General features: G+C 41.0%; 1 protein-coding gene across 1 annotated transcript in view; it reads left to right on the top strand.

Moving 5' to 3' along the window:
• SPTLC1 (serine palmitoyltransferase long chain base subunit 1) overlaps nucleotides 1–24,383 on the top strand; it is a 56,150-nt gene extending 31,767 nt beyond the window's left edge. The window contains exons 8-15 of the mRNA XM_003483378.4: nucleotides 1,751–1,840; nucleotides 8,438–8,545; nucleotides 10,847–10,942; nucleotides 11,283–11,379; nucleotides 12,491–12,545; nucleotides 17,671–17,788; nucleotides 21,058–21,131; nucleotides 22,987–24,383. Coding sequence (XP_003483426.1) covers nucleotides 1,751–1,840; nucleotides 8,438–8,545; nucleotides 10,847–10,942; nucleotides 11,283–11,379; nucleotides 12,491–12,545; nucleotides 17,671–17,788; nucleotides 21,058–21,131; nucleotides 22,987–23,080 — 732 coding nt within the window. The 3' untranslated portion in view covers nucleotides 23,081–24,383. The remainder of the gene's footprint in view (nucleotides 1–1,750; nucleotides 1,841–8,437; nucleotides 8,546–10,846; nucleotides 10,943–11,282; nucleotides 11,380–12,490; nucleotides 12,546–17,670; nucleotides 17,789–21,057; nucleotides 21,132–22,986) is intronic.

Genomic DNA, 26,405 nt, shown 5'->3' with positions numbered 1-26,405 from the left:
CTGGCGTTGCCGTGAGCTGTGGTGTAGGTTGCAGACGCGGCTCGGATCCCGCATTGCTGTGGCTCTGGCGTAGGCCAGCGGCTACAGCTCCTATTCGACCTCTAGCCTGGGAACTTCCATATGCTGTGGGAGCAGCCCAAAGAAATAGCAAAAAAAAAGACAAAAAAAAAAAAAAAAAGAACTGGTGTCAAAGATCAAAGGATATTCAGAGTGTGATGTTAAAAAAAAAAAAAAAATGAGGGAAACAACCTCAGACTAGCACTGTGCATAAATAATTTATGGCATCTCTACAAGGTGGAATATTAGATCTCCATTAAAATCATGGTTTAAATAATGTTAAATAATGTGGAAATGCTCACAACATGATGTTTTTAAAATTCGCATCCTTAAACTATTGCAGTAAAATCCCGATTTGAACAAAGTCATTTACAAAGGTACACATTTACAAGAAAGACAAAAGTTAGCAGTGTGTGGTGTGATGAGCTCATTTGTTAAATTCTCTTTTGTACTTCCCATTTCCTAAGATTCCTTCATTGAATATTTTTAGATTATAAGAAAAATACTTTATTTTTGAAAGGCAGGGAGAGGCAAGATGCCCTCATGTCCTCCTCTGTGACTCCTAGCAGACCCACAGCCTTCAGGTTTGAATTAGAGATGGAGTGAGATGACCAAGAAAACTCAGTGATGATGATGTAAGCTCTTGCATATTCAACAGACACTTTTATGAGCTTTACAGCTGAGGTTCTAACATACCCCTGGAGTAGCTTTGATGTTTGAGCTTCTAGCTGTTCATTAGCCAGAAGCTTAGAGGCAAGAAACCTTTGAGTAGTAGGAAGGTGGTGGCCGACTCTCTCTATGGATTTATTTGTCAGCCCAACATACCGAAAGCATCTCCACATTCCGCAGTGGGAGTAGCTTATTAGTGACTTGACGTCAGTGGGGTGTGGGAAGGCATGTGTTATTTGAAAAAGTCCCTACGCCCACTGCCTTCAGACATCACGGGATGAGGTCATAGTCCAGTGTTACTTAACCCAGTAGTGAGGGAGGAGCAAGGAAGGACAAGGGCGTCTGTCCTCTGTTGTTCAGTAGACTAGGGAGATCGGGGTTTGTCTTCTATCACTTTTTCATGGGAAAATTTCTGGCGTGTTCAAAGGAAATGTAGTGGTATAGTGAAGCTGCCCCCTGTACCCTTCTCCCAGCCTTGTTTTCAATATTTCGCCATTCTTGTGTCATCTGAACCTTCACCTAACTCCCCACTCGGTCTCTGTGGTGATGATGAGGATTGTCGTCCTCACTCTTCATTTATTTCAGGTAAAATTTACAGACATTGAAATACACAGATTCTAGTCATACAGTTTGGCAAATGGTTATGCCCACATAGCCCAGGTGTCATGACCCCTATCATGACACAAACCTCACCATCTCCCCAGAAAGTTCTCTCGGGTCTCTTCCCAGTCATTCTGGGCTTAGAGGGCTTTGTTTGTGTTGTAGTGTCTGTGTCTAAACAGTTTGTGTGCGGGAGGCCTCCTAGTTGACTGTGTGAACTGAAAATGTGCTTGAGAGACGAAAGCCCTGTTTTTCATCTCAGTATAATAGGATCTCAAACCTTGAGCTTGAAATTAATTTAGTCTGTTTATTTATTTATCCTGGTAAATAAATCTTATAAGGTAAAGTGCTAGAGAGCATGTAACAGATTTTGTAGATGGAGTTACTGAAATTTAAAATGTCTGTTTTATTTTTTCTTTTACAGAATCCTCGAAAGGCTCGTGTAACTCGACGTTTCATTGTAGTTGAAGGGTTGTATATGAATACTGGAACTATTTGCCCTCTTCCAGAACTGGTGAGCAACCATGTTTATTCATTATTTTAGTCTTCAGACTATTTGACAGTTATACCTTTTGTCTGTTGACCACTTTTAATGTATAACATCAGTATTGCTTTGCTTAATAGGTATCCTAACCACATTCTTATCATACCATGGAAGTAGATGAACATTAAATGCCAACCCTGGCCTTTAAAGAGTCATCAGAACTGTTTTTTGTTTGTTTGTTTGTTTGTTTGTTTTCTTTTTACAGCCACACCTGTGGCATATGGAAGTTCCTGGGCTAGGGGTCACATTGGAGCTGCAGCTGCAGGCCTACCCTACAGCCACAGCACCACTGAATCCGAGTCACAACTGCTACCTATGCTGTTGCTTGCAGAAATGCCAGATCCTTAACCCACTGAGCGAGGCCAGGGATCAAACCCGAGTCCTCACAAGAGACAATGTTGGGTTCTTAACCTGCTGAGCCCCAACGGGAACTCCAGCTGAGTTTTTTTAAAACCAACTTTATTGAAGTATTATTGACTCATAATAAAATGCACTTTAGACAAAAAAAATAAATAATAAAGTACACTTCAAGTGTGTAGTTGGATAAGTGTACATTTTGGCAGATGTATGCACCCCTATCACGACCACAGCAGTCAAGATGCAGAACAATTACCTCTCCAGAAATTCCCTCTTGCCTCTTTGTAATCAATACCCTCTGATCCCTGGCCCTAGGCCACCATCGATATGCTTTCTGTTCTGTAGTTTTACTTTTTGTAGAATTTCGTATAAATGAAATCATAAATATATATTTTGTAAAACTCGGCTTTTTAACAAAGGGAAGCAATAAATGGGTTTTTAGAACCCATGACTATTGAATTTCTTTTTTTTTTTTTTCCAGGTAAAATTGACATAACATAAAATTAGCCATTTTTAAAGTGTGTAGTGACATTTAGTATATACATAGGGTTGTGCACCCATCAGCTGTCTGGTTGGTCACTCACTTGCAAAGAAGACCTAGTACCCATTTAATAGTTAGTCTGCATTTTCCCTTCCCCCGGTCTGTTTTCTGTGTATATGGATTTACCTACTCTGGATATCTCCCATAAATGGAATCAAATAACATACGACTTTTTGTGTCTGACTTCATTCGCTTATCATAATGTTTTCTTCATTGTTTTATCCAGTTTGTCACATCATGTGTTAGTACTCTATTCCTTTTTAATACTAAATAATTGCCTATTTTGTTTTTTGTTAATGGATAGTTGGATTATTTTACCCTCTGGTACTTGTGAATAGTGCTGCTATGAACATTCACATGCAAATATTTTTTTGAATCTCTGTTTTCAACTCTTCTGTTTATGCGTCTAGCAGTGTAATTGCTAGATCATTTAGTAATTCTGTGCTTAGCATTTGAGGAACCATCATACTGTTTCCCACAATGACTGTACCATTTTACATTCCCACTAGCAATAGAAGACAGTTCCAGTTTCTCCACATCCTCACCAACACTTACCTGTGTTTTTGTTTTGTTTCGTTTTGTCTTTAATTTTTGCCTTTCTAATAGATGTGAAGTATATGGTTCTGATTTGCACTTTTTTTTCTTTTTTCTTTTTTTCTTTTTTTTTTTTTTTTTGGCTGCATGGAAGATCCTGGGCCAGGGAATGAATCCAAACCACAGCTTTGACCTGTGCCACAGCTGCAGCAATTCTAGATCCTTAACCCACTCAGCCACAGCAGGAACTCCTGATTTGCATTTCTTAAGTGACTACAGATATTGAGCCTCTTTTCTTGTGTTTGTTGGCCACTTCTATCTTTGGAGAAATGTATATGGAAGTCCTTTGTCCATTTTAATTTTTTTATTATAGTTGATTTGTAACATCCTGTCAGAGTCAGATGTACAGCAGAGTGACCCAGCCATACATTTATATACATTCTTTTTTTCACACTATCCTGCATCATGTTCTGTCACAAGTGTTGGGTTGTCTTTTTAAGTTCTTTGCATATTCTGGATGTTAGACTCTTATCACATACATGATTTGCAAATTTTGTCTCCCATTCTATAGATGGTCTTTTCATTTCTCTGATAGTGTCCTTTGATGCACAGAAGTTTTAATTTTGGTAAAGTCCAGCTTATCTAGTTTTTTGCTGTGGCTTGTGCTTTTGGTGTCATGTCTAAGAAATTCATTGCTAAATCCAGGGTCATGAAGATATATGCATGTTTTCTTCTAAGTGTTTCATAGTTTTAGCTCTTATTTTAGTTCCTTGATCCATTTTGACTTAATTTTTGTATATTCTGTGAGAGTTGGGTTCAACTTCATTCTTTTGCATGTGGTTATCCAATTGTGCCTGTGCCATTTGTTGAAGAGACTATTGTTTTCCCATTGAATGGCACTGGTACCCTTGTCAAAAATCAGCTGACCATAGATGTGAGTTTCTTTCTGGGCTCCCATTTCTATTCCATTTGTTTATATGTATAACCTTATGCTAGTATCACACATAATTACTTAATTCCTGTAACTTTGTGGTAAATTTTGAAATTAAGACAAATTTTCCATCTTTGTTCTTCTTCAAGATAGTTTCAGTTGTTTGAGGTCCTTTGAAATTCCATTTGAATGTTAGGATAAGCCTTTCCATTTCTGTAAAAAATGCCATTGAGATTTTTAGCAGAGATCGTATTGAATATTTAGATTTCTCTGGGAAGTATTGCTATCTCTTTTTTTTTGTCTTTTTTGTTGTTGTTGTTGCTATTTCTTGGGCCGCTCCCGCGGCATATGGAGGTTCCCAGGCTAGGGGTTGAATCGGAGCTATAGCCACCAGCCTACGCCAGAGCCACAGCAACGCGGGATCCAAGCTGCGTCTGCAACCTACACCACAGCTCACGGCACTGCCGGATCGTTAACCCACTGAGCAAGGGCAGGGACCGAACCCGAAACCTCATGGTTCCTAGTCGGATTCGTTAACCACTGCGCCACGACGGGAACTCCAATTGCTATCTTGATACTAATACTAAGTCTTCTCATCAATGAACACAGAATATGTTTCCATTTACTTAGATTTTCTTTAATTTCTTTCAGCATTGTTTTGTGGCTTTTTTATGTCATCTGTGAATAGAGCTAGTTTTACTTCTTCCTTTCCAATTTGGATACCTTTCTTTTTCTTGCCTGATTGCTAGAACTTCCAATACAGTGTTTTCTAGCAGAAGCCAGAGTGGGCATCCTTGTCATTGGGGGAAGCTTTCAGGCCACTACCATTGAGTATAATTTCAGCTGTGGATTTTCCATAAATGTCCTTTATTAAGTTGAGAAAGTTCCCTCTCATTTCTAATTTGTTGAGTGCTTTGTCATGAAAGGTTTGGATTTTGTCAGATGCTGTGTCTGCTTTATCTGCATGATCTTGTGGTTTTCTTTCATTCTATTTATTGTTGTTACGTTGATTTTTCTTGTATTGAACCACTATTGCATTTGACCATTGGAATCTAAATCTATGAGATTGTCAATTGAATAAGGATTCAAAATAAGGGTTTTATGTCTTATTTTTTTTTAAAGTTTTTCCCTATTTCCTGAGGAAATCTAAATACATCCTAAATATCAGTAAGAGAGATGATTTGTTTTCCTCTCCTTCCTTTTGTGAGTATCCAAGACTGATAGAATATTTGTAAGAGAAATAGTGGACCACAGGATACTAGAACTGTATCTTACAGGGGTATAGTAATAAAGCAGTACTGATGGTCAGATATATAGCCTCTAAAACAAAATGTAAAGTGTAGGAATAGATTGAGTAGATATAAATACCGAGTATGTAAAAGTTACAGGATGGAGTTCCCATCATGGTGCAGCGGAAACGAATCCAACTAGGAACCATGAGGTTGCAGGTTCGATTCCTGGCCTTGCTCAGTGGGTTAGGGGATCTGGTGTTGCCATGAGCTGTGGTGTAGGTCGCAGATGTGGCTCGAATCTGGCGTTGTTGTGGCTGTGGTGTAGGCTGGCAGCTATAGCTCTGATTGGACCCCTAGCCTGGGAATCTCCCTCCATATGCCACAGTTGCGGCCCTAAAAAGACAAAAAGACCAAAAAAAATTTTTTTTAATTAAAAAATAAAAATTATAGGATGCAAATTAGGGTTTGATAAAGGGATTCTTGTTTTATTTCACTTATTCATCTATTTATGTACCAGTACTGTAATGTTACTAAATATTTTCTAAAACATGATTTTTAGAAACTATCTTATTTATAAAAGATCTCATATTAATGGATGGGAAAGAGTCAGTGCTGAAAAGATGTAATTTTCCCCAAACTAGTTTGTTCATTGTTAGTGAAAATTCAGCTAAAAGATCACTGGGGACCCCCTCCCAATTTGATATTGATTAGCAAGATTAGCTTGTAAAACCTTGATTGCTAAAAAATAAATGGTCAGAGATTCATGATATGGAGCATCACATCATCATTGCGTGCATTATTTCTACAGTTTCAATGGAAAGATATTTTCATAATGAAATGTTTAATAATTAAAAGTGTGATTCTGGCACAAGAGATTACATGAGTTGTGGAAAATTTTGAGAGCCCAACTTCTCGAAAATTTAGTGATTGATAATCACTTTAAGAGATTACAAAACTAATTGCAAAATACATATCATACAGGGATAAATCAGTTAAACATCAGGGGAGAACAATCTATACATTTGTTACAAAACTAATTGCAAAATACATATCATACAGGGATAAATCAGTTAAACATCAGGGGAGAACAATCTATACATTTGTTCAGCTTCCCAATATATAGACCAAAAAAATTATGAAATAGTTAAAACATATTAATATGCATCTAAACCTTTGACTTGAAAGGAATTTTCTTATAAGCCTAAAAGCAAAGGGGGAATAAAAGATTTAAAAACATATTAATGAAAACTTTTTCTACATTAAAAAAGTGAAACTAAATTAAAACTTTAGTGGCTCTGAGAGAAGTTTATGTGCAACATTTCCTAGGGATTTTTTTTTTTTTTTTTTTTTTTGTCTTTGTCTTTGTCTGTTCTAAGCCCGCACCTGCAGCATCTAGAGGGTCCCAGGCTAGGGGTCAAATCGAAGCTGTAACCGCTGGCCTATGCCAGAGCCACAGCAATGCGGGATCTGAGCCACGTCTGCAACCTACACCACAGCTAACAGCAACGCCAGATCCTTAACCCACTGAGCAAGGCCAGGGATCGAACCCACAACCTCATGGTTCCTAGTCGGATTCGTTAACAACTGAGCCACGACGGGAACTCCTTCCTAGGGATTTTTATGTATAATCAGACCAGTACTTAACAGATACTTAACAGATAACAGGTAGATCACGTGTCTGTGTTCATAATGTCTTATTAACATTTCCTTCTTTAAAAATTGGCGTTGTGGGAGTTCCTTTCATGGCTCAGCGAAAACAAATCTGATTGGTATTCATGAGGATGCGGGTTAAATCCCCGACCTTGCTCAGTGGGTTAAGGATCCGACATTGCCATGAGCTGTGGTGTAGATCGCAGACTTGGCTCATATCTGGTGTTGCTTTGGCTGTGGTGTAGGCCCATCCGCCAGCTCTGATTAGACCCCTAGCCTGGGAACTTCCATATGCCGGGGTGTGAGTTTAAAGAGCAAGAAAAAAAAAATTGGCGTTGTGCTGTCTGTGTTATTGAGTTAAATTGAATCATTTTAGAGCATCTAAAAGTACAAATTTTCATTATTCATGGTAGTTATGCTCTATACACACGTGTGTGTGTGTTTATTTTTCTTCTATAAATGTGTTGCAAATGCTGAATTACTGAACTCTTGCTCCTAGGGCAAATACAGAGTTAGTTTTATACAAGCCTCTGATCACAACATTTCATCAGTTGCTCGATATATAACCCTATTTTATATGTGTTTTTGTTTAAAGACACTTTAGTGTATGTTTTTGATTCACTCACATGGAACTCACAGCCAGCAGTACTACAACTCAGGCCTGAATGAAGCTTGTATACCCCATATATTTTCTCCATAAGGTTCATCACAGCCTACTTGCACTGAGGAACACTACATGGGATTTCAGCACTGTGTTTGGGGGTCATTTTCAACAACAGAATCACCAATAAAAAGCACAAAATGCAAAAAGTATGGCAGTAAGTTAGAATGTAAAAAGGACATGTCTTTACCTCTAAGCTGAAGCAATCTCCTATTACCTCAGCAGGGCTGGTGCATGTCACATGACTCAAAATTTTCACCACTCTGTGACTGTGCCCTGAGTATTGGGTTTGGAGTTACAAATAAATTTTAGCAAGTAAGGGAGTTCCTGCTGTGACACAGTGGGTTAAGAATCTGGCTGCAGGGGCTCCAGTAGCTGCAGAGGTTCAGGCCCTAGTCCAGCACAGTGGGTTAAAGGATCCAGTGTTGCTGCACCTGTGGCTTGGCTTCAGTCTCTGGCCCAGGAACTTTCAGTGCATATACAATCATAAAAAAAATTTTTTTTTAGCAAGAAGGCAGATCTACAGATATGAAGCCACCAATTTTGAGAATCAACTGTACATGCGTTTTCCCCCCTTTTTTATTTTAGGTTTAATTTTGTTCTTTTCTTTATGTTCTTTGTGCTCCTAACCTTCAGTACTTTGTGTTTATTTACCGCTTAGGTTAAGTTAAAATACAAATACAAAGCAAGGATCTTTCTGGAAGAAAGCCTTTCATTTGGAGTCCTGGGGGAGCATGGCCGAGGAGTCACTGAACATTTTGGGATCAACGTAAGTTCTCCTTTTTTGGAACATTCCCTCTTGTGGAAACCATGCAGTTCCATCCTGCTGGGCAGGTTTCATGGGCACAAGACAGTGCTCTTCATCCGTGTGCGGGGGGTACTGCTTTGGTGTCTGTCACTTCACTGAGCCCAAGGAGGTTTGGGTCAGCCAGAAGAGGGGCCCCATCTTCCCTTAGAACCTGTAAACTCAAAGTGGCCAATCATAGAATATATTCTGTTTACATGGTAGCATTTCATCCCAGCTTCCAGTGTCTCTTCTCTAGAAAGTTAAATATGCCTTCTGTTTTTTCCTTAAAACCAGTAAGAAGTCCCTAAGTCATTCTTTAGAAAGTATTTATGGTGGCAGTGAAAAGATGCTCGTTCTAATATTTAAAATTCTATATTGTGTGATAGTTTTTATATAATGTTAGAAATGCCACCAGCATGGATTCAGCAGAGCCCCTCAAGGCCCTAGACAACTGGAGTGAGTTTGTCATGTTTTCTTTTGCTGAAGGGAAATGAGCCTCAGCTAGCCTCATGCTTAGTGGTTTGAGCTGCTAGAACCTGAGAGAGGGGTGACTTGGGCCCTTCTGCAGAAGCTGTCCTCACCCACCGCTGTGAGGTCAAGTTGAAGGAAGCTTTTCTCCAAATGTGTGCATGAAAGTTTCACAACCTGTGTTTAAAAAATGACCCTCAGAGTTCCCGTCGTGGAGCAGTGGTTAGCGAATCTGACTAGGAACCCTGAGGATGTGGGTTTGATCCCTGGCCTCGCTCAGTGGGTTAAGGATCTGGTGTTGCTGTGAGCTGACGCAGCTCAGATCCCACGTTGCTGTGGCTCTTGCGTAGGCTGGTGGCTACAGCTCCGATTCGACCCCTGGCCTGGGAACCTCCATATGCCGAGGGAGCGGCCGTAGAAAAGGCAAAAAGACAAAAAAAAAAAAAAAAAAAATGACCTTAGATTATCCGCATCCCTATACCCGTACAGACCTAGAGAAAAGTATAGAGCAGAATGAATCACACAGAGTTGATTGATGCGTACTTCTCAAAGACAGACTAACATTTGACTATTAAATGCATTGAAGAATTTAAGATAAATGAAGTATAATTCAAGGAAAATTTACACTGGAACAGTTTCTAAGGCATGAAAATTTTAAAGAAGGAAAAGCATCGTCTAAATTCACCATCTTTTAGCAATTATCTCTGAGATAAGGCTTGAGTAAGAGTGCAATGTATGGACCTTATTTGGATCCTGATTCAGATAAATGCTGTGAAGAAGCTTTGTGAGACACAGATATTTCAACACTTAATACTCCATACTTAGAAATTTTTTTTTACTTTTTACTATGGTTATGTTTTTGAATGAGTGCATATATTTTATAGATGCACACTGAAATATTTATAGACGGAGACATATAAAGTCTGGGATTTGCTCCAAAGAAATGATGAGGGTCATAGGGGGCCCTACATTGATCCGTGATTGATAATTATTAAATCTGATTCAGAAATTGTCTAGGTGCAATTATTGTCTCTACTTTTGAATATGTTTGAAATTTTTCATAATGAAAGGTTAAAAAAAAAATCAGAGTACACAGGTTTCCATCTTGGATCTATGGATCCCTTAGAAAAACACACCAATCATTATCATGGCCAACCCCAACAGTGAGTAATTATTGAATGGCTGCTGTATAGCAGGGTGGAACTTGGTGCTGGGGGCTAGAGGGGAAGGTGAGGCTCAGAGGTGTGCTGAGGAAGTGAGAAGCTCGTGGGTACTCGGGGGGCCAAGGGGCACATTAGGTTTATCCCCTGCCCACTTAGTCCAGTTTGGTCAGAGAATCCATGGCCGTGACGTTTGGATAAACTGTTTCACTTTTGAAAAGGTGAACAAGAGAAATGGGATGTAGTGCACATCCCGAAGTGCTCAGAACCCTGAGAGGTTTCTTTTTATTTCTGCAAGTACCTTCTGTTGAGAAGGCCAGCTGAGACCACTGATCTTTCCTTAGCAAGGAAAGGACCTTATCTCGTACCCTTGAATATTTTTAGTATCAAGCAGCTTTAGGTTTCATCTTTTATCTATCTCTTCACCTGTGAATAAATTGTCAGTGCATGATGAAATGGCAGAAAGTATAAAGTGAGGCACCTTCAGAGATGGGCATCAGTCCTTTTAAAGGTGGGTTTTGTATGGCTTCTCCTTGATTTTCATGTAGGTAATTTGTTTGAATCTGGATGTCGACATGATTAGTGCTGACATTGGCCCATTTTTTTCTTTCCTTTAAATTGAGAAATAACTACCATTGTTTCTCTTTTCTGACAGATTGATGATATTGATCTCATTAGTGCCAACATGGAGAATTCACTTGCTTCTATTGGGGGCTTCTGCTGTGGCAGGTCTTTTGTAATTGACCATCAGGTGGGTTCTTTTGAAAAAACAAAAGCAAAAACTGAAACTAATTGCATTGGTCACCTAAAAATGTAACTGCTAATTACAGAATTTCTTTCTAACTTAGTTAATCACACAGTTTTTATTTAGAAGTAGATTTATTCAAGAATCACTCAAAATATTGACCTTTAGCAGTTATCTCCCTTTAGAAGAAAAGTTTTGTTTTTATTACGTGATAACCTGTACATGCCTGGATCTTACCACCTTGCCATTTGTACGTACTGTTCATTAGGTGCTACAGAGAGTTGGTGCCTTTAGATTTTTTAGCCCCCAACATATATATATATGTTTTTAACTTCTTTCTTTTCAGCGACTTTCTGGCCAGGGGTATTGCTTTTCAGCTTCGTTACCACCCCTGTTAGCTGCTGCTGCGATTGAGGCCCTCAACATCATGGAAGAAAATCCAGGTATAACCTTGAAACCCAGGAAGTCAGAGATGTCGCAGGTTATTTTAGTCCTGCAGCTGGTTTGCTTGTGTGGGTGGGGATTAGCTCGAAGAAATTACTTCCCAGACAGAGCTATGGCTCTGAATTGCGTTATCTGGCATTTAAGGGAAGAATGGCGGTGAGGAAACTGTCCCTGCCTCCGGGTTTCATTTTAGAGCTTCTCTCCTGTTTCTGGAGTTGAAGCCAGAGCCAAAGCAGGGCTGGCTCCCAAGGTGGGTGGCGATGCCAGAAAGAGGATGGTTAGCTCTGGGCCATTCTCCATTTGGTTTATCAGGGGTTTTTTTCCTGAGGAATTAGCTGAAGTATGCTCATTTTTAGTACATGTAATTTTATAACTCTTGCCTAGTTTTCCCCTTCAGTCTTTGAACCATGAGTGGATACTTAGGCCAGACTGGTTTACCAACCATTAAAGCTTGCATAATGAACAGTTGACTAAATTTAAAATGTGGTTTGGGGTTGTGACAGTGCCTCCTCACCAAAACCTAAAACAAAAATGGAAGAGCAGGCCTGGTATTTGTAAGTTTTACATTTTCTAAATTTCTAAAGTTTCAGCATTGGGTTTAATTCAAAGAATCGTAAACATGAGCATTTCTGTGTGCACATTCATATATTTGCTTGTCAGATAGCCTGGCACTCCCATCTCCTGCTCAGCTATTTCAGTTTGTGAAATTCTCTTAAAGAAAGCAAAAAAAAATTAGGAAGAGATCATAGATGTTACTACGAGGTCTGTTTTTTCCCAAAATGTTTTAGCGTCCAGAAATAAGTAATATATTTGTACCCTTTTATTCTTGGCCAGATAATTTATAGACTGTTGATAAGAACAGAGCCATTGTTTTGTTGTGGAAAACCTCATCCCAGATTTTGCTGAAATTGGGGTGAGACGGTGCAGGCTAGTATGTGCCAGAGACTGAAGTAGGGGCCTTCAGAGGAGATAATGGCTATCTATTTGCGCATTATTAGTGGGTAGAAGGATTTGCAGAATTTTAAATTGAAGAACTGGATCTAAAAAACATTTTTAGATTAGTAATACAAATCTTTCAAATATACCATCAAATGTATCTTTTTTGTTCAGGTATTTTTGCAGTGTTGAAGGAAAAGTGCAAACGAATTCATAAAGCTTTACAAGGGTAAGTTTTAGATATTTTCAACCAACCCAAAGTGCACCTGCACCACATTTAAATAACTCATGAAAAATTTTGAATGTCACCTCTTTGGTTTGAGCCCATTTCATAAGCCTGGGTCAGTTTGACTGAATTGCAACTAAGAAACCAAAAATGTAGTTCAAATTTGTCTGTGTGTGTGTGTGTAAAACCAGAGCATCCATTTTGTCTTTGCTTTGAAGAATCATAAAGTCGTTATTCTAAAAATGATGTAAACTCATTAGTAAAATATTAATAGGCTTATAGAAGCTCACAACCGTGAAAGTAAGAAATAATGCAGCATGCTACCACCAGAACTAACCAGCGTAAGTGTTGGCGAATCTCTCCACATCTGTACGAACAAAAGGATGTAATTAGGTGATCCTGGGTTCATGCTGTCCATGTTACTGTTTAGAAACTTCTAACTTTTATTTTAAATTACTTCAGGAAAAAGAAAGAAGTGAAGTAGAAGTGACCTTAGGAGAGTTCTGTTTGTTTTCACTGCAGAAGAGTAGTTCTTTAAGGTCCCTCCAGAATTGAGAAAAAAAATGGAGGCTGTCTTCAGGCAGATTTCTGGTCTTAGAGGAAATGGTCTCCCCTTGCCCGTGGTGCTTCTTGTTGTCTTTCCAAGGTGAAACCTGTCTTTTTTAGGTATGGAAGTCCTATCCCAATTGCCAGCTATGGAAACTAGAATCTTTTCTAAAAAGAAAAGGACAGTTGATAAGTAAGCAGGTCACAGATGTTCCAGAGAAAGTAGGGACAGAAATAATTAAAGTCTGGGTCTGACTTCATGATGGTAATAAAAGTTCTTGCATGATTTATGGTAGAGATATTGTTGTTTCCAGTTACATTGGTTTATGAAATATTAATAAACCAACCCATCCCAGCACATTGGAGTTACTGTAAATTCATGAACACCACCTCAGATGCTCTTTGTTCTGCCTAGGAGCGTTAATTTTTTTTTTTTTTTTTAATCCATTCGTCTACTTTTCCCAGCTCTTTCACACTTTATTTTCTAAAACCCCTAACCCTCTGTTTCCCAGTTTTGACTGACAGCCTTGCCTCATGCTGTCACTTGGGAACTCCCTCATTCTCTCTCACAAACCAGTACACCTCTGGAGAGCCGACCAGTCTTCCCTCCTGTTACTGCCAAAGAAATCATTTTCCATTCATCACAGCTCTGCTTTCCTAAGGACCAGGTGCCTTTGGTCTTCCCCTCTCTTTTCTCTTTAGCTTCTCTCCTCTTTCCTTAGTCATTTGATTAGCATTCAGGTACTCTGCCCTCTCCTCTTATATGCCTCTTTTCTGTGACCCCACATTCCCCTCTAGCAGTTAGCCCATTGCTCTGCTTCTCTTTGTAACCAGTCTTTTCCAGGGTTGTTTACGCTTTCTCCACATCCTCATCTCTTGTGTAGACTTGAAACTACTGAAACCCACCTCTGTCCCATGCTTTACCCAGAGTGTTCCCATGAAAGGCCGATGATGCCATGTTGCCACATTCACTGGAGCCTCTTCAGAGCTCGTCTTATTTACCCTTTAGCTTTCAGCACAGCTAACAACTCTTCCCTTCTTGCGGCTCTTTTTTCTTTGGATTCCCTTACACCACACGTCTGGTGTTTCTTCTGCCTCTTTGAATTTCTTCATCCTGAGTACTCTTTTAACGTCCCTCTCCGTAGAGCTTAGTCCTTGCTCCCCATTTCTCTCTTACCTGCCTGGAGAATTGCCTTCTTCCACACCTGGAGCTTCAGCTCATTTCAAGACACCTGTATATAGATTTGTCATCAACAGACTCTGCCACTCCTTAGGGCCCAAAGTCTCACATCCAGTGTCCTACTCAGTCTTTCTACTTGGAAGACTTCACAGGTGCCTCATCCCAGCACACAATGAAGGACGTGTGAGTAAAGATTTTACAGGTGTCTAGTTATTTATAGGGAGCAGGAAACAAGACAGCAAGGAGGCCACTGTAGCAAGAGGGGAGAAGTAGGGGCACCTAGTGAAAGATAAAGACCAGATGACAAGGGCCAGACTGTGCAGGGCCTTATTGGCCATGACAAGAACCTGGCCCAGATGGGAGTCCCTGGCGTGGTTCTGAGCAAAAGAATGGCATGACATGGCTGAAGTTCATGTTTTAGCAAAATTACTCTTGTGTTATATGAAAAAATAGATTATATGGTGGCAAGTACAGAATCAAGGAGACCAGTAAAGATACTGTTGGCAATGCTGCATAAGACAAAGATGATGGTAAGGAGTTCCCGCTGTGGCACAGTGGGTTAGGAATCTGACTGCGGCAGCTTGAGTTGCCGTGAAGGCATGGGTTCAATCCCAGGCCTGCACAGTGGGTTGAAGGATCCAGGGTTGCTGCAGCTGTGGTGTAGGTCCCAGCTGTGGCTCAGATTCACTCACTGGCCAAAGAATTTCCATGTGCCGAGGATTTAGCCATTAAAAAAAGAATAAATAAAAGATGATGGCGTCCCTGAACTTTGTGGTAAAACCATGGAAATATTTGGATTTTGGGTATTTTTGGTAGGTAGAGCTTGGTAGATTTTCCAAAATTGCACATGCAGAGTGAGTAAGAAGACTTAAGATTGATCTTAAGGTTTTTTGGTCTGAGCAACTAGATGGAGTTGCTAGTAAGTGAAATGATTAGAACTATTTGGGGAAGTGTGTTGGAAAGTTGAGTGTTGGCTGTGGTAAACTTGAAATGCCATCAGACATCAAATAGAGAGTAGTCATTGAATATACAATTTGAAGTTTAAGGGAGAGAGCTAGAGGTAAATTTTTGAATCATTAGCACGTATATAGTATTTGAGGCATTTTAATATTGAAGACATCAGAAACCAGCCAAGGAGACTGAGAAAAAGTGGCCAATGAGGAAGAGACAGACCGGAGATTCTAGGTTTCTGGAGGCCAGATGGAGAAAGAGCATCAGTAGGAGGTGAGCATGTCATATGTCAGCCTCGCTGACTGGCCAGGTAAGAGAACTGACCGGGTCAGATCCTTTCGTTTCATAATGTGGAGGTTAGTGCACCTTGGTGAGTAGTTTCAGGGCATTCGAACCAGGTTCAGGAGAGGCTGGGAAGGGGGGAATTGAATACAGCTCCGATCACTATTTTGAGAAGTTTTGCTATCAAGAGGAACAGAGACGTGGGATGGTATCTGAAGGAAGACATAGGGTCAAGAGCGTGATCTCTTGGCTTATTCTAGGACCGCTGTCATTAGGTTCTAAATACCATCCTAACACCACATTCTTTGTTTACTGCTTAAGGCTATCCTATACCAGTTTCCCTTCCACTTCATTGGTTTATTTGCTCAGCCTTTAGATCATTTTCATCACTGTGTCTGTTTTTATCACCATGTAAGTTTTTTAGTAAGTTTCACTGAAAATATGGCTAGAAGTTTAATTGTAACTGCATTAAATTTTCTGACTAATGTGGAGGGAATCTGTATGCATGAACATGATCTTTCATTTGAATCTTACTTTGTGTCTTTTAATGGCATTTAAAGTTTTTCCCTAAAACCCTTGTATCTTTATGGGACCTTTAAAGGGAATTTCTGGATACCCTTTGGATTTTATTGCTATTATGACTGGCGTTGCCTTTTCTCTTAAATTTTCTGCTTGACTATTGCTGATTTGTAAGAATGCTAAGTTTTTTCGAAACTGACCTTATATCTAGCAGTCCTTCTAAGCTCTCATTAATTCCAGTAGTTTGTTTCATTCTGCTGTGATGTACATAAAAATCCATTGTCTGCAGTAATGACTTTCTTTTCCTTCCCAATTCTTTTTTTATTGCATCAGTCTGAGTCTCTAATACTCTCAGTGATAATAATAAGCATCCTCTCACACCCACTATAAAAAGCATTTCTTCACTAAGTATAAAGCATCACACTGTAGATGTTTGATGGTGGCCTTTATAAAATTACTCCTAGATTTGGAGACTTTTTAAAAAGTCATTCGTTTGTCTCATGCTGAATTTCATCACTATACTGTCATCCCTCGGTATTGAGGGATTCCACATCTACAGATTCAGCAACCCCAGATTGAAAATATTTGGGGGAAATAAATCTCTCTTCCTCCTTGAGAAGCAGCAGGTTTCGGTGCTGTTAATCCTAAGAAAGAAGAAAATAATCGTAATTAAAGTTGAACATGTAAATAAGAAGGTCACTTTACCATCTAAACATATTGCTGGTGGTCAAAATATAAGTTTTTTTTTTTTTTTTTTTTTTTCGCTTTTTAGGGCCGCACCCTCGGCATATGGAGGTTCCCAGGCTAGGGGCGCAATTGGAGCTACAGCTGCCAGCCTACACCACAGCCACAGCAACACCAGATCCAAGGCATGTCTGCAACCTGCACCACAGTTCATGGCAACGCGGGATCCTTAACCCACCGAGCGAGGCCAGGGATCGAACCTGCAACCTCATGGTTCCTAGTCAGATTTGTTTCTGCTGTGCCATGAGGGGAACTCCTCAACATATAAAATTTTAATGCCACAAAGCATCACTGTAATTTATGAAAGACAAGATACAAACTAAAGATTAGATAATAAGCAAGGAAGCAACATTATCAATTATAATAAGTAGTCCAGGAAGGAAACAGAATAAGTCATAGAAAATGATGGTGCAGACGCTTCCCTAAGGTGGGTGATGAGGGAGGCCCCCAGTTGAGTGACACTTGGCCTGGGACCGGGCAAGGCTGGCTCTAGCAAGGCAAGAACAAGAGAGCAGATGAGAGGAATCGACAGGGCTGAGGCCCAGGGGCTGAGTGGGCCTGCGAGGGTCCACGTGAGGAGGGGGCGGCCCCAGCCCAGATGTGAGGCATGGAGACCGCCTGGTGGAGGCTGGGATGACACACATATTCCCGGTGAAATGTGAGCCAGGGTGTCCACCGGGACCTGGGCCCTCCTCCCAGCCCCACTCAAAGAAACAGCACTGCAGGGTGTCCTAGACTCAGAAGCATGTTGTCAGAGCTGCAATCCCACCACATGATGTTTCCCACGAAAGTCTCAAGTTTCTGTTATGTTCATTAATGCAGACTTTGCAAAATTATTTATAGGTGAGAAATCTGAGCTCAGAAGGGATTTATGTGTGTGTGTATGTGTGTGTTTCCTTTCCTCAGCATTTCTGGATTAAAAGTGGCGGGAGAGTCCATTTCTCCAGCATTTCACCTCCAACTGGAAGAGAGCACTGGGTCTCGAGACAAAGATGTTAAACTACTTCAGGAGATAGTAACTGGAGTAAGTATCGGACTATTCAAGTGACTCTTTTCCTCCCCTTCAGCCTGGAACCTGAGCAGTGTTTAATGTCATTTTTAAGAACAGGCTCTGCCCCAAGGGATAGGGGACATTGGAAATGGCGGTTGCCCCTCTGGTTATGACTCTTTCTGATGCCCAGCCTTCCTGACCTCTGTCCCTGCCTGGCGGGATCTGCAGCACGTCTCTGCTGACAGGCTGCAGGTTATCCCATTGGATGAGTTTTCAGCTCACACTGAAGTTATATCCTGTAGGAAAATACACTTCGTTTCCACTCTGAATAATTAGTCTTCCAGAAAACCCATGTGCTTAGCATTCACGAAGCAGGCTCTCGCACATGGAGGCGGGGACAGCATTGTGCGTCATGACGGCACTCGGCACAGGACAGCTGAACCCGCAGCATAGCTCAGAAACGGGTGACGAGACTTTTGTAACCAAAAAGGAAAGAAGAAAAGCCACTTCTTTACTGCACCTACCTCAGGAGGTTGGTGTAAATGTCTTCCACTTCTGAAAGTCATTCTGCTGCTAATTGTGCCTTAGTTATTAACTGAGGAGTGCGTCACAGGGGAAAGAGCCCTCGACCTTTTCTGTTCAGCAGAGCGGCCTTCTCCCAAGTCCCCTCTCCTTCTGAAGAACCTCAAGTAGCCCCGCAGCACTGAGCAGCAGGGTGGCACCTGAATCTGAAATACATGGAGTATGTATATGAAAATGCAGACAGGCTGCACTCTGCTCCCTTGTCCTGCTTGTCCTGACAGCTCCTTCTGGAGGCTCCTGCCCTAGGTCTGTGCTCCAAGGGGTCCAGACAGTAGTGGTGGCTCCATCTGCTGTATGCCTCTGCCCGGCTGTGGCACAGTGAGGCCAGGCCCATGTCCAGTCACGTAGCTGCTCACAGGTGGAGACTGGTGCGAAGCCAGCCTCTGGCCGCACTGCTGGCTTCAGTCGCCCTGTGATCTGTGAGCCATGAGCCTAGGGTCATCAGCTCATGGAGAGCTAGCAACTTGTGGCCTCCTTGGGTCAGGCTGGGTCTTAGAAAGAAACAAAACCAAACCTAGACCTGAGAGAGATTCCTAATTAAGGAAGCGTGTCAGATCAAGAGTGATCAGGCTGGAGTGGTTCTCATCTTGCTGGGCGAGGAAATGTCACGGATGTCCCCTCGGGTACAGCTCTGCAGATGTGAAGAAAGACAGACTCTTGAAAGGGAGAAGTCATTCCACAGACCGTTTTTACTGCCTCGGTGTTTGTATTATAATATTACTTAAATGTGTACAGACTTAAAAGAAAGTACAGCGTCCTTGTAATTAGAGTTCTTACCAAATTATACCAAATGTTATACCAAAACACATTTATAAATTAAGCACAAGCTAAACAGACAAGCCTAGGAAAAGTCAAATGAATGTCATCACCTTCCTGTGACAATTGACTTTGTTTTCTAAATTGAGTTGCCAGTGGCGTGACTGGTGCTGCGAGCCGCAGAGCAGCCTCTGGGAGCCAAGTGTCCCCTGAGTCTGTGTGACGCTATTATTCACCCAGAGCCCCCTCAGGACGCTTCTCTGCACACCCCCTGTGTCTCGGGATGTGGGCCTTCTCTAGGTGCCAGGGTGTCAGCTCCATGTCAGATCCAGGTCTGTTCTTTCCTCACTGGAGAACAGTGAAGGGCTTCCTGCTGCTTTGTTCCAGAGAGAGACACGGCACAGGGCGTGAGAGCCAATGACTCAATACTGCATTTGCACACGGTATCCTCCTAACAAAAAAGAGATCCAGAATTATATTTGTGAGCCTTCAGGAAATCATCCTGAGAGTTGCAGGGGAAAGAGCAATCTCTGGGGAGGGAGCAGAATGCTCTCTGGAAACTGCATTTAGGAAGAAAGAAGAAAGATCTTAACAGTTTCTTTGCATCATCACAGCTTCCATCTGAAAAGTCTTTTGTCCTGTTCTTTGCTTTTTCTTTTCAATGTTTGAAAGAGAAAAAAGAGTTATGGCACTGTACCTCATGTTTAAGCTTTGTAGAACTGAGAGGTTCTGCCAAGTTTTTGTTGAGTTGCTTGACAAAACACTGTTTTTATAAACTGAGGTATGGTTTATAATGTTTCTTAACTAGCCAGGACTCGAAACAGAGCCAGTCCAGATGTTTTCAGAAGGAGTTAACTTTTCCAAGTGCACTTACAGAATGTAGAATCAGCAAAAGTCATTGCCTGGCATTGTTTTCCATGTTTTCCTAGCAGATAAAAACTTGCTTTGCAACTTACAGAATAGCCTCTCTTCAGGCAAATACCTGCATGGCCACATGCTGACTTTGACTATTCTTTTCTTATACTGCCCCTTGCTCTGACTGATTTTTTTTTTTAATGCAATTCACATGCCATAAAAGTCACCCTTTTAAAGTATAAAGTTGAGGAGGTCTCCTGTGGCTCAGCAGGCTAAGGATCCAGCATTGTCACTGCAACGCTCAGGTCATTGCTATGGTGTAGGTTCAGTCCCTGGCCTGGGAACTCCTGTGTGAAGCAGGTGTGACCAAAAAAAGAATAATAAATAAGAAAATAAATACCATACACAATTGAATGGTTTTCAGTGTACTCCAAGTTGTGCAGTCATCACTATCTAATTCCAAAACATTTCATCACCCCAAAGAGAAACTCTTGGAAACCATTATCCTGATCTGACTTTATGCTTTATTTTGATAGCGATTATTTTCATTAAAATAAAATACCCACGGATGGGTAATGTATGGGAAAGCTGTGCAAAAAAATGTGTGACACCAGCCTCTTCTGTGCCTGGTAGCACCAGCCTCAAGTGTAGCACACAGGAATCAGAGTTGTTGCTGATGTTTGACTTGTGAGCAATTTCTTGCTGAAATGCTAAGTCAGTTCTTGGTTGGCCTACAGGGCTTTCCTGAGACTATTGCCCCTGGCCCTAACTCTGCTTTGCCTAAAATGGTAACCACTAGTTACCCATGACTATTTAAATTAAGTCAGATTCAAAGTTCAGAGTGCACTTGACTAGCCATCTGTCAAAGTGCCCAAGAGCCGCATGTGCCCCTAGCTACGAAACCAGACAGTGCAGAGTGAACAGCTCCTCATTGCAGGACGTTCTGCAGAACAGTGCTGCTCGAGATGGTTTTATGGTGTTTTGTTTTGTCTTCTAGTAGTTATAATTGGAAAAACTCCTACTGAGGGTAGCATTTCAGTGTACCTTCCGGTTTTATTGACCAGATGCCTGTCATCCAGGTTGCAAACATCTTCCTTTTTCTCACACAGTGCATGGACAGAGGCATCGCGCTGACTCAGGCGCGCTACCTGGAGAAGGAAGAGAAGAACCTTCCTCCGCCAAGGTTGGTAGACTTTAAAACATGACCTGAGTTGCTGCTTCTGACTTTAAACTCTGTGTAAAATGGATCATGTTTTGAAATTTTTAGAAGACAGTCACAGGATAAGGAAGAATGTATATCTTAAAAAATAGTACATCACCTATTTCTGTTCTTAAACTAGATGTTTTCCCATTTTAATTGAAAAGTCCTTCAGGACTCTAGTTAATTTATTGAAATAGCTGGTTCCCATCGGCAATGGCCCACCAATGGGTGACAGTGCTCATCCCACCTCTGGCCCAAGCACTATGTGGTACTTCCTCTGACAAACGTTTATTAAGTTAAACACCCAAGGAAAACCTGCGGCGGTGGCGAAATCTAGAGAGGTTCGAGCAGCCCTCCATGAGAATGTGCCTCAGCTCATGATTTAAAATTGGTGTCCAGGGAGTTCCCGTCATGGCGCAGTGGAAACGAATCCGACTAGGAACCAGGATTCGTTACGGGTTCGATCCCTGGCCTCTCTCATCAGGTTAAAGATCTGGTGTTGCTGTGAGCTGTGGTCGCAGATGCGGCTTGGATCTGGCGTAGCTGTGGCTGTGGCGTAGGCCAGCAGCAGTAGCTCTGATTAGACCCCTAGTCTGGGAGCCTGCATATGCCGCGGGTGTGGCCCTAAAAAGACAAAAGACAAAATAAAATAAAATAAAATTGGTGTCCAGAGACACTGTCTTGGGAAAGCTCCCCGGTGTTGTCCTTACTTGCCATAAGTAATAATAAATCCCTTCTTCTCCCAAATAAATAAATAAATAAAATTGGAGTCCATTCAATCAAACATGCTGATTCTGTCCCCTAAGTACTTAGAGTGTAGTCGAAGGAGGTAAACACCCAGAGCATGAGTGTTCAGGGCCATGACACAGGGTCAGTGAGGTCACAGAGGAGGAGGGCAGGGTTACTTCTGGCCTGGGAGGGACTCGGGCTTCCATGAGCAAGCGATGCTTAAGCTGAGACTGGAGAACCGATGGTATCAAACAAGCTGGGTGGGCATCAGACTTTCCAGCAGGGTCTGCAGCAGTGGGGAGGCCTACGGATGCATCTGGGGAGCCCAGAACCCAGGTATGAGAGGAAGCCGAAGGAGGCCAGAAAAGAGCCAGAAGCACTCTCAAAGTGGGAGCACGTGCAGGCATGAAATGCCAGGCCGGGTTCTGGAAGGCTGCTCTGGCAGCAGCTTGAAAGTGCTTTGAGGATCCTGCTCTCTCAGTTCTGATTGTGAGCCTGGGTTTCATTAGGACAGGGGTCACCCTCCTTTTGTGCTCTCCATGGCCAGCCCAGCTCAGTGCGTGTCTGTCCAGTGGGCGATGCGGCTCTTGGCAGAAGAGAGTGAGAAGGACAGACGTAGAATTGCTTTGTCAAGCTGATATTTCTTGCTTCAATTGCCTGGAAACTTGAAATTTTCTGCCTTGCGTCAAAGTATTGTAGAACTTCTGTGTGACTTACTCAGTTATCAGTATGCACAACTGTATACTCACTGATTTGAAAAGCATTGACCTCCTGCCTTGGGCCTGGTACTCCTTGCAGCACTAGATTATTTAAAGGACAGAATTTCCTGCCACCCCTGAGCAGAGCCCCACTGCGAGGTTACTTTGACTAGATTGCTGCTCGTCTAGTGGGAAAGGGCAGACTCCTGTAAATGGCCAGATGGTCAACGCATTAGGCCAACAGGACCCAAGGCCCCTGCCGCAGCTGCTCGACGCTGCCAGAGCCGTGGGAGAGCGGCTTGGGCAGTAGGCCGGGTTCTAGTAGACCTTTATCCACAGACACAGGTAACAGGCTGAGGCTTGCTGTAGGCTCTCATTTGATTATTTTTTTGTCCCTTATCATTTCTCAGCATTAGGGTTGTGGTCACAGTGGAACAAACAGAGGAGGAATTGGACAAAGCTGCTTCCACGATCAATGAGGTGGCCCAGATCGTGCTGCTTTAGTCTGTGTCTCCAGCCTGGTGACTGCTCGCCACACAACACGCAGACAGCCCTTGGAGTCTGCAGAGCAAGCCAGGGACTGGCCCGCGGGTACTGGATAGGGTGTCACTGGATGGTGTATGACATGAGAAGGATGCTGGTTACTCTTTAAGGGAAAACACATCCAAAAGCCCAAGAACTGATTTTTTTTTTTTTTAATGAGAACTAATGACAGCATATAACTGATATTCAAATTGTGCTATTTAGTACCGTTTAAATGTTTTATTAATACTTGTATTTTATATTCTTGTTGTTGTTGTTGTCATTGTTTAAAAATGGAGCTTCAGTTTACCTTCCTTGCCTTCTTACGGTAAAGATTGTGAGCACTCCTTAATATTTCATAGACAAATGTCTACGTTAAAGTTTAGAAGCACTTCAGTATATATGATACAAAATGTATTCTTGAAGATCTCATTCAACCACATATTTTTCAGTCTTCATTATGTGAAGCTCAAAGGTGGCTAATATATAAAGGAACACTTTTTGTGTGATTATTATAAACTTTTCATTATAATATATATGAATCGTAGAATTTTTATATACAATACACTAAATGCTAATGTTGCACCATTTCTAACAGTGAATCTTAGCATCCCTAACCAGAGAATGGTCATTATTCTTCCTAAGTGAGCAATAATTTAAATCAAATATTATTTTATTTTACTATAATTGACTTTTACATTTATTATGGGTTGACTTATAATCTGTTTTTGGAAAGAGGGTTATTGTGGTGATCCCAAAATAGAAATCTTATCGTTGATATGTTAAAATATCTTGAATGTATTCTTTTTTGTATAATGGGTTTGCCTAGGGAGATAAAACTTCAGGCTTTTTCTGAGCTGAAGAAAATGAGACCTTTATTTCTTTTCAGCTTATGAATTCCAGATATCTAAAAAAAGATGTGAAAGCACTAAAAATAAAAATTTTAAGCTGTGCTTTAGCTATGTTTTTTCTTTAGCAAACAAGTTGGGTGGTATAAATGTTTGTGATACATGCCACAGGGCAGTGCATCGATATTGCACTGTTATTCCTTCTCTTTTTAAAAGGAAAGGAATAAAATTGTTTTAAAAAAGTCATTTTTATAATCTACGTTCATATTAACAAGTGGTCTTCAACATCTTTTTAAATAACATATATTTTTTAATGTTTAGTTTCTATTTTGCTTGAGGTATTTTGTACGTATGTGCCTTGTGATTGCTGCTGCTTTAAAGGGGGATGAATCTGTTTTTTGTTTTTTAATGAAATAAATCTACATTCCTGATAATCAGTCTGTTTGCATATGTAATGTATTCAATAGAATAGTCTCTTTGGGGGATGAATCTGTTTTTTGTTTTTTAATAGAATAGTCTCTTGATTTTAATTTTTGCAGACCTAGGATAGTAGAGTGTGTGTGTGTGTGTGTGTGTTGGTGTGTGTTGGTGTATTGGTGTGTTGGCATGGGGGGCGGGTTAGAAAATTTAATTCCTTAGTGCCTTTCTTCAATGTAGAGTATCTGAAATTTGCTCGGTTCTTACCAATTTAAGCCTTGGCCACATATGACCACAAAAATACCAGACCTGTTGTTTTTATAAACAGATATGGGGGGGTTATAACTTTTCAGCTACATTGATAATACCTGAAAAGTCAAAACTGCAATACCTAGAGTTTATTTCTACTTTAAAAAATGATCAGAAGTTCCCAGAAAAGATGGTGGAGCAACTCCCACTGTTCACCTTCAATCCTTGAAACACATCAATACGAAGCAAAAATGAAGTCTTTATATTAAAGCTATAGAGTACGCGCCATCCAGTAATGCACACCACATGAAATATCTGCTAGAAACAGTAAATCTGTGTGAAACAAGCAAAATGCTGAGAAACAACAGGCATCTCAAATCCAAAGCAGGTTATAAATTGCTGCTTTAGAAGCAGAGGGTGCTGAAGTGCTCTGTCAGTGATCCTCCATTTGCTGGGTGAGCAGCCTGGAAACCTCTTAGAGCCGTTTCCACTCAGCAGTTGTCCCCAGGAGAGGAAGAAGCTACATGACTGCTCCCTCTGTGTTGTCTACAGGAGGCTCCCTGAGAGGATTAGGACAGGTGGACCACAGGCCTGAATAAAGCCAAAATCACAAAACTTTAAGGAGAGCCTTGGAGGAAATATTTCAAATCTCTGGTAAGGTGACCATGAGTATAATACCAAAAGCATAAACCAAAAAGAAAAAATTGGTAAATTAAGCTTCATAATTTTTTTTAAAATTTGCTCTTCAAAAGACACCATGAAAGAAATGTGGACAAGCCACAGACTATGAAAAAATAGTTGCCAATCCTTGATAATAAAAGATGTGTATCCATATACATAAAGAATACAACTCAAATCAAAAAGCATAATTTAAAAAAGACGAAAGACTTGACATTTTACCAAGAGACATTCAGATGTCTAAACTCATGAAAACGTATTCAACCTCTTTAGTCATAAGAAAAATGCAAATTAAAGCTACCAAGAGTTCCCGTTGTGGCGCAGCAGAAATGAATCCAACTAGGAACCATGAGATTGCAGGTGCAATCCCTGGCCTCGCTCAGTGGGTTAAGGATCTGGCATTGCCGTGAGTTATGGTGTAGGTCTCAGACATGGCTGGGATCCCCTGTGGCTGTGGCTGTGGCTGTGGCGTAGGCTGGCAGCTATAGCTCCAATTTGACCCCTAGCCTGGAAACATCCATATGCCACAGATGTGGCACTAAAAAGCAAACAAAAAAACCCAAAAAAACTACAAAGAGATACCATTACACACTCATTAGAATGACTAATCAGAAGTACAGATAAATACCAAAGATTGGTAAGATACGGAAAAGTAAAACCTCATACATTGCTGGTGGAAAGGTAAAATGATACAATGACTTTAGGAAAGAGTTTGGCAGTTTCTTAAAAAAGTTAACATAAATTTGCCATGTGGGCTGGAAATTCCACTCCGAAGAGAAATAACGTGTTTGTGCAAAACCTTGCACACACGTATTCCTAGCAGCATTATTCATACGAGCCAAAAAATCAATCCAAATGTCTGCCAACTGACAAGTGAATAAGCAAAATGTACATTCATGCAATGGAATGCAATTCAGCAATAAACAAACTATATAGATAATTCTCAACATATTGGTAAATGAAGAAACCAGATGAAAATGACCACAAAATTACATGATTCCATATATACTTGATGTCCAGAAAAAGCCAGTCTGAAAAGAAGATAAGTTAATGGTTACCTGTGGCTACGATGAGAATGGAATTGACTGAAGACCAGCACAGGGGACCTTTCTGGG

Source organism: Sus scrofa, chromosome 14 (assembly GCF_000003025.6).
Source record: "Sus scrofa isolate TJ Tabasco breed Duroc chromosome 14, Sscrofa11.1, whole genome shotgun sequence".
Lineage (NCBI taxonomy): Eukaryota > Metazoa > Chordata > Mammalia > Artiodactyla > Suidae > Sus > Sus scrofa.
This window is presented reverse-complemented; position numbering and strand designations above follow the sequence as displayed.